This window comes from Etheostoma spectabile, chromosome 4 (assembly GCF_008692095.1).
Source record: "Etheostoma spectabile isolate EspeVRDwgs_2016 chromosome 4, UIUC_Espe_1.0, whole genome shotgun sequence".
In the NCBI taxonomy this organism is placed as follows: Eukaryota; Metazoa; Chordata; class Actinopteri; order Perciformes; family Percidae; genus Etheostoma; species Etheostoma spectabile.
The window spans coordinates 36,284,139-36,292,257 of NC_045736.1; the positions used below are offsets into that span (position 1 = coordinate 36,284,139).

The following is an 8,119-nucleotide window of genomic DNA, read 5'->3' on the forward strand; positions in this document are numbered from 1 at the left end:
CCCCCTTGAACTTTTCAACCTTTTGACAAATTTCAGGATTCAAACATAAAGATACAATTTTTTTATTTTTTGTGAAGAATCACCAACAAGTGGGACACAATTGTGAAGTGGACACGAAATCTATTGGATATTTTAAACTTTTTTAGCAATAAAAAAAAAACTGAAAGGGTGCGTGAAAAATGATTGGGCCCCTTTACTTTCAGTGCAACAAACTCACCCAGAAGTTCGAGCGAGGACTCTGAATGATCCAATGTTGTCCTAAATGACTGATGGTGATAAATAGATCCACCTGTGTGTGATCAAGTCTCTGTATAAATGACCTGCTCTGTGATAGTCTCAGGGTTCTGTTGAAAGCGCAGAGAGCATCATGAAGACCAAGGAACACACCAGCAGGTCCGTAATACTGGTGTGGAGAAGTTTAAAACAGGTTTGGATACAAAAAGATTTCCCAAGCTTTAAACATCCCAGAGCACTGTGCAGCGATCATTTTGAAATGGAAGGTATCAACCACTGCAAATCTACCAAGACCTGGCCGTCCCTGTAAACTTTCACCTCAGACAAGAAAGACTGATCGGAGATGCAGCCAAGAGGCCATGATCACTCTGGATGAACTGCAGAGAACTACAGCTGGTGGGAGAGTCTGTCCATAGGACAACAATCGTCGTACACTGCACACTCGGCCTTCATGGAAGAGGGCAAGAAGAAAGCCATTTCTCAAAGATATCCTAAAATTCTTGTCTAAAGTTAGCCACAAGCCACCTGGAGACACCCAAACATGTGGAAGAAGGTGCTCTGGTCAGATGAAACAAAATCAAACTTTTTGGCCACAATGCAAAACGATATGTTTGGCGTAAAGCAACACAGCTCATCACCCTCACACACCCATCCCCACTGTCAACATGGTGGTGCAGCATCATGGTCTGGGCCTGCTTTTCTTCAGCAGGACGGGAAGATGGATGCAGCATAATACAGGACATTCTGATGAAAACCTGTTGGAGTCTGCAAAAGACCTAAACTGGGACGGGATTTATCTTCCAACAAGACATGATCCCAAACATACAGCAAATCTACAAAGGAATGGTTCACAAATAATGTATCCAGGTGTTGAATGGCCAACTCAAGTCCAACCTGAATCTAATCGAGAATCTGTGAAAGAACTGAAAACTGCTGTTCACAACTCTCTCCATCCAACCTCACTGACTCGACTGTTTTGCAAGGAAGAATGGGCAAGAATTTCATTCTCTCGATGTGCAAAACTGATAGAGACATACCCCAACGACTTGCGCTGGAATCGCAGCAAAAGGTGGCTCTACAAAGTATTAACGCAAGGGGGCCAATCATTTTGCACGCACCACTTTTCGGTTTTTTTTTTTGCTAAAAAGTTTAAAATATCCATAGATTTCGTTCCACTTCACATTGTGTCCCACTTGTTGGTGATTCTTCACAAAAAAATTTTTTATATCTTTCGTTTGAAGCCTGAAATGTGTCAAAAGGTTGAAAAGTTCAAGGGGGCCGAATACTTTGCAAGGCACTGTATGGCTGTAGGAATAGAAATATACCAGGAGGTGCAGCGTTTTAGTCGTTTTTACCTCCACGAGTTTGTAGAAGCGGCTGTAGCCATAAAACATCGCTGCTGACGTCAAATTCATCTAAACAGAGAGAGAGAGAGAAATAGTTCACACTGCCTGTCCCTCAATTCTGATTGATTATCAATTCTATATTCATTTAAAGCAAACTCAGCAAACCATGTTAGACTGGAGGATTGGTTTGTCCTCCAGCCTGTAGGGCATCAACACCGCGTCAATCTGGTGAATGACTCCGTTAGATGTCACGTAATCACTCTTCACAATCCTCGATCTGTTGTTGATCCAGACTGAACCCTGCAGGGAGAGAGACAGGTGTTGGGAGACGGAGAAAGGGAGAGGTGGGGTGATAGGTAGAAACAAAGTCAAGGAGAGTGGGAAGGTGGATTGTGAGACATCTGAAGACATAGAGACAAAAAGTAACACAATTACAGTTATGTATTTCTTTTTGCTGTAACACAGTAATATAAAGCATTACTGGTAATATTACACCCGTTACAATCTCAGTAACGCGAGTTGAAATGCATTTTAACCCGACATATAGTGTCTTTTTTTTAAGAATTCACCAACAACTCAAAATATTTCAGCACTGAAAGAAAAGGTCTGGGAGTGTTATTTCTTGTTGCTGGATTTGGTGTTTGAAAAGACAGCGGAGACGGACACATTTATTGGACATTATTTTCAGGAGGTGTTTAAGCTGCATTGAGGCGAGCTGTCCCATCACCGTTCCCGTGGTCAGAGCCAGAACCAGAGACGGTAGGCTAGGGACATCTGTGTCCTTACAGTGCCAACAGCAACTGACAGATAACAACATGTCGGGAATCAATGTTATGCTTGCTACACCTAATATCATTGCATTTTATCAATTGTAAGGTGTTTTTAATTGAGTATTTTCATTTTCTCCTACTTATTAGACTACTTCTAGTCCACCACAATTCAGTCAATAGGCTATTGTATGTTTTACTTAACTATTTATTTTATAGCTGTAGTTACTTTGCAGATTCAGATTAATAATACAAAATAATATGAATAAATTATGATGTATATAGTACATGAAGATGAGACTTTGTTGATCCCGTGGTGAAATTCACATGCTACCTGCCAAGTCATACTTTCACTTCTATTTAGGTGAAAGTAACTCAAAAGTAACCATGTATCAAGCTAATTTAAATATCTTGCATTACTGTACTGTACTCAGTAAGATTGTTATTCACGTTGGCGTTAATGACTCCCGGTTACGGCAATCGGAGGTTACGAAGATTAATGTTGAATCGGTGTGTACATACGCAAAGTCAATGTCGGACACCGTAGTTTTCTCTGGACCCCTGCCAAATCTAACCAGCGATGACATGTATAGCCGCATGTCGTCATTTCGCCGCTGGCTATCGAGGTGGTGTCCAGATAATGATGTGGGCTTTGTGGATCACTGGCAGTCTTTCTGGGGAAGACCTGATCTGATTCGGAGAGACGGCATTCATCCCACTTGGGATGGAGCAGCTCTCATTTCTAGAAACATTGACAAGTTTATTGGTGGACCTAATCCTTGACAATCCATAGTTGGGACCAGGAAGCAGAGTCCCAATCTAACACACTTCTCTGCTCCTATTCCAGGTGTTACCAGTAAAATCCCATAGTGACGGTGTCTGCCCCCCGACCATTAAAATTATTTAAATCCAAGGTAAACAGAAGAGGAGCTGTGCATGAAACCTCATAACAATTAAACCACAAGTGCAATAGTTCATAGAATAGGAGAATTAAATGTGGACTCTTAAACATCAGATCTCTCTCTTCTAAGGTGTACTAGTAAATGAATTGATATCAGATTCTAATATGATTTATTTTTGTCTTACTGAAACCTGGCTGGGTAATGGAGAATATGTTAGTCTAAATGAATCCACCCCCCCAGTCACAATAATACACATTCCTCGAGGCGCAGGGAGGAGGTGGAGTTGAGCTATTCTTTGATTCTAGTCTACTAATTGCTCTAAACCTAAACTAAATTATGACTCATTTGAAAGTCTTGTTCTTAGCTTTTCACACCCAAGTTGGAAATCAATGCAACCAGTTCTATTTGTATAGTGTACCGAGCACCTGGTCATACTCTGAATTTTTATCCGAATTTGCAGAGTTTCTATCAAACTTAGTGCTAAAAACGGACAAAGTTATTATGTAGGGGATTTTAATATTCATGTGGACGATGAGAATGATAGCTTAGCACTGCGTTTTATCTCTATTAGATTCTATTGGCTTCTCTCAAAGTGTTCATAAACCTACTCACCATTTACCACACCTCGATCTTGTTCTGGTATATGGTGTTGAAATTGAACATTTAATAGGGTTCCACAGAATCCCTTCCTATGACCACTGTGATAACTTGAGTTTATACTGCTGAACTACAGCCATTAGGCAAAACGTCCTTTACAAGATGTCTATCTGATAGTGCTGTGCTAAATTTAGGATGCGATTCCGTTAGCATATTCATTACAAGTCCCAAAGTAAGCGGAATCCTATGCTATTAGTCCCTCCCAAATCGATCATTTGTTGATAGTGCAGCAGGCTCACTACGAATGACTCTAGACTTGTGTCCCTCTAAAAAAGAAGATAATAAAACAAAGAGGTTAGCTCCATGGTATACACTGAAACTCGCAAATTAAAGCAATATCGCGGAAATTGAAAAGATCTGGCGCTCCACCAAACTGGAAAATTCTCGTTTAAACCTGGCAAGATAGTCTAAAACGTATAGGAAGGCTCCGTAATGCAGAGCAGCGTACTACTCGTCATTGATAGAGGAAAATAGGAACAACCCCAGGTTTCTTTTCAGTACTGTAGCCAGGCTAACAGAAGGTCACAGCTCTACTGAGCCAAGTATTCCCATAGCTCTTAGTAGTAACGACTTTATGAGGTTCTTCATGATAAAATATAAACATAGAAGCAAAATTACCAAGACCTGCCTTTAACTGGCACTGACTTATCTCTAAACTCAGGAACCTTAGAAACAGCTGTAAACAAGTACATGTTTAGACTGCTTGCTTCACTGATCTTTATAATTTAATTCAATTATTTCTTCATCTAAGCAATCAACCTGCCTCTTAGATCCATCCCGACTAGGCTACTTAAAGAAGTTTTACCATTAGTCAACACTTCGCTACTGAATATAAACAGTTGTCTTTATTAACAGGCTATGTACCACAGTACTTTAAGTAGCTGTAATTAAACCTCTTCTGAAAAGCCAAACCTTGATCCAGATGTTTAGCCAACTATAGACTATATCCAACCTTCCATTTCTCTCTAAGATCTTGAGAAACAGTCGCCAAACAGCTGGGGGACTTTCTGCATAGCAACAGCTTATTTGAGGATTTTCGTCAGGATTAGAGTTCATCATAGCCAGAGACAGCACTTGTGAAAATTACTAATACCTCCTAATTGCTTCAGCAAAGGACTTATCTCTGTACTTGTGTTATTAGATCTTAGCGCGCATTTGATACCATTGACCATTATATCTTATTACAGAGATTGGAACATTTAATTGGCATTAAGGGACTGCTCTAAGCTGGTTTAAGTCTTATATCAGATCGATCTCAGTTGTTAATGTTAACGATGAATCCTCTGTGCACGCCAAGGTTAGTCATGGAGTCCCACAAGGATCTGTGCTCGGTCAATCTGTTCACTTTATATATGCTTTTTTTAGGAAGTATTATTAGAAACACTCCATAAACTTTCATTGTTATGCAGATGATACTCAGTTTATCTGTCAATCAAGCCGGATGAAACTAATCAGTTACTAAACTTCAAACGTGCCTTCAGGATATAAACCTGGATGACCGTAATTTTCTAATGTTAAACTCAGATAAAACGAAGTTTTGCTCTTGGACCAAGCACCTCCGTGACGCACTATCCAAAGAGATAGTTACTCTGGATGGCATCACCCTGGCCTCCAGCACCACTGTGAAGAATCTTGGAGTCATCTTTGATCAGGATAGTCCTTTTTCCCACTTAAAGCAAATTCAAGGATCGCCTTTTTTCACTACGTAATAGCAAAAATCAGGAATATCCTGTCTAAAAATGATGCAGAAAAAATTAGTCCATGCATTTGTTACTTCTAGGTTGGATTACTGAATTCTTACTATCAGGCTGCTCGAAAAAATCCATAAGACTCTACAGCTGATCCAGAAGCTGCGCGGCACGTGTTCTGACGGGAACCAGGAAAAGAGATCACGTTTCTCCTGTTTAGCTTCTCTGCATTGGCTCCTGTAAAATTTAGAATAGAATTTAAAATCCTTCTTCTCACCTACAAAGCTCTTCATGGTCAGGCCATCTTATCTTAAAGAGCTCATAGTACCTTACAACCCTAGGAGAGACTACGCTCCCAGAATGCAAGGTTAGGTGGTCCTAGAGTCTCTAAAAGTAGAACGGGAGCCAGAGCGTTCAGCTATCAGGCTCCTCTCCTGTGGAACCAGTTCCAGTTTGGGTCCGGGAGGCAGACACCGTCTCCACATTTAAGAGTAGGCTAAGACTTTCCTTTTTGATAAACCTTATAGTTAGGCATAGAATCGAAAATTGTTAGGGAGTAGTAGTTAGTCACATAGTTTTCAGATTTATCTATCATATAATATAACTAAAGGGAGACTTGGCATACAGCCCGATCCGGTTGGGGAGAGTTCTAGCCCGACCGGGCTGGAGCTCTCTTACCTTGTCTCTCTTGGTTTTGTTGTAATAATAGTTTTAGACAGCTTGGGACTTATTTTGATACACTAGTTAGGGCATAGAATCGAATATTGTTAGGGAGTAGTAGTTAGTCACTAGGTTCAGATTTATCTATACTTTCTGTCCCCAGAGTCAGAACTAAACAGGGTGAAGCAGCTTAGTTTCTATGCTCCTCATATCTGGAATAAACTCCCAGAAACCTGTAGATCCGCTGCTACTCTCAGTTCTTTTAAATCAAGGCTGAAGACCTTCTTTTGATGCTGCCTTTCTTTAATTAATGCTCATTTCTTAAATTTCTATGCGCACGTAACTTTTATTCTTGTGTTATGTGCCTAATGTTTTATTTTGTTTTAACTGTCTATTCTGTGTCTTATGATTTTTAATGCTTATGACTTTTAACTGTTTGTACTTGTGTTTTACTGTTAATGATTTTGTGTAAGCACTTTGAATTGCCCTGTTGCTGAAATGTGCTATACAAATAAAGCTGCCTTGCCTGCCTTACAGCCGATCTGGTTGGGGAGAGTTCTAGCCCGGCGGGCTGGAGCTTTTTGCCCGTCTCTCTTGGTTTGTTGTAATAGTTTTAGACAGCTGGGGACTTATTTTGATACACTAGTTAGGGCATAGAAAGAAATTTGTTAGGGAGTAGCAGTAGTCCAATAGTTTTCAGATTTACATCTATAATAAAGATATAATAGAACTAAAGGGAGACTTGGCATACAGCCTGATCCGGTTGGGGAGAGTTCTAGCCCGGCCGGGCTGGAGCTCTCTTACCTCGTCTCTCTTGGTTTGTGTAATAGTTTTAGCGCTGGGGACTTTTTTGATACACTAGTTAGGGCATAGAATCGAATATTTGTAGGGAGTAGTAGTTATACATAGTTTTCAGATTTATCTATCATATAATCAAGAATAATTGAAACTAAAGGGAGACTTGGATACAGCGGATCCGGTTGGGGAGAGTCTAGCCCGGCCGGGCTGCGAGCTCTCTTTACCTTGTCTCTCTTGGTTTTGCTGTGATAATTTTAGACGCTGGGGACTTATTTGATACACTGAGCTCCTCTCTCCTCTATCTTTCTATCTTTTCATTTATGGCATCCATGTCCCAGAATGCTTGTTTACTACCTAGCTCTGGGGAGTCATTCCCCGGAGTCCTTATGTTTTTTTTCCCCAGCATGTTCCCTGGATCAGAGAGGCTCCGAAATCAGGGTAGCAGCTGGGCCATGGTCCCGCTACACGTTCTGTGATGCCATGTTCAACTGCTACACTGCAGTGCCCTGCTAAGTCCTGCTACGTTCTGCTAGTCCTGTACGTCTGCTGTGCTTGTATGCCGCACAGCGTTGCTATGCCATGAACTACTACAAAGAACTGCTACAAACTACTAATTTTTCTATTTTTGTTATTGCCACTCTTCATTCTAACCCCAACCGTCCCGTACACACCGCCTACCAAGAGCCTGGGTCTGACTGGTTTCTGCCTAAAAGGAAGTTTTTCCTCGCCACTGTTGCACTGTTGCTTGCTCTGTTGGGTCCTTGTAAATTCTGGAGTGTGGTCTATCTGTAAAGTGTCTTGAGATAACTCTTGTTATGAATTGATACTATAAATAAAATTGAATTGAATTGAATTGTACTGTGTGAACAGTTTCATTTAATATTGTATGTGGTGTTTTCAATTGCGGGGTGCAAATGTTTAACCAGAACAAGTTCCTCTCAGAGAATACTTTGCAGAGCCACTGTCACTGCATCCAAAACTGGACGCCGCAGAAGAGCAAGAAGATGGGTGTGGTCCGGGCAGCATTGCTGGAAGTAGGAGGCCAGAAAATAGGGAGAAGACCCCCC

The 8,119-nt window shown here is 40.9% G+C and overlaps 1 protein-coding gene across 1 annotated transcript in view; it reads right to left on the minus strand.

Moving 5' to 3' along the window:
* stab1 (stabilin 1) overlaps positions 1-8,119 on the minus strand; it is a 122,935-nt gene that overhangs the window by 48,511 nt on the left and 66,305 nt on the right. Inside the window, exons 49-50 of the mRNA XM_032514890.1 lie at positions 1,746-1,880; positions 1,590-1,649 (exon numbers count right to left, since the gene is read on the minus strand). Coding sequence (XP_032370781.1) covers positions 1,590-1,649; positions 1,746-1,880 — 195 coding nt within the window. The remainder of the gene's footprint in view (positions 1-1,589; positions 1,650-1,745; positions 1,881-8,119) is intronic.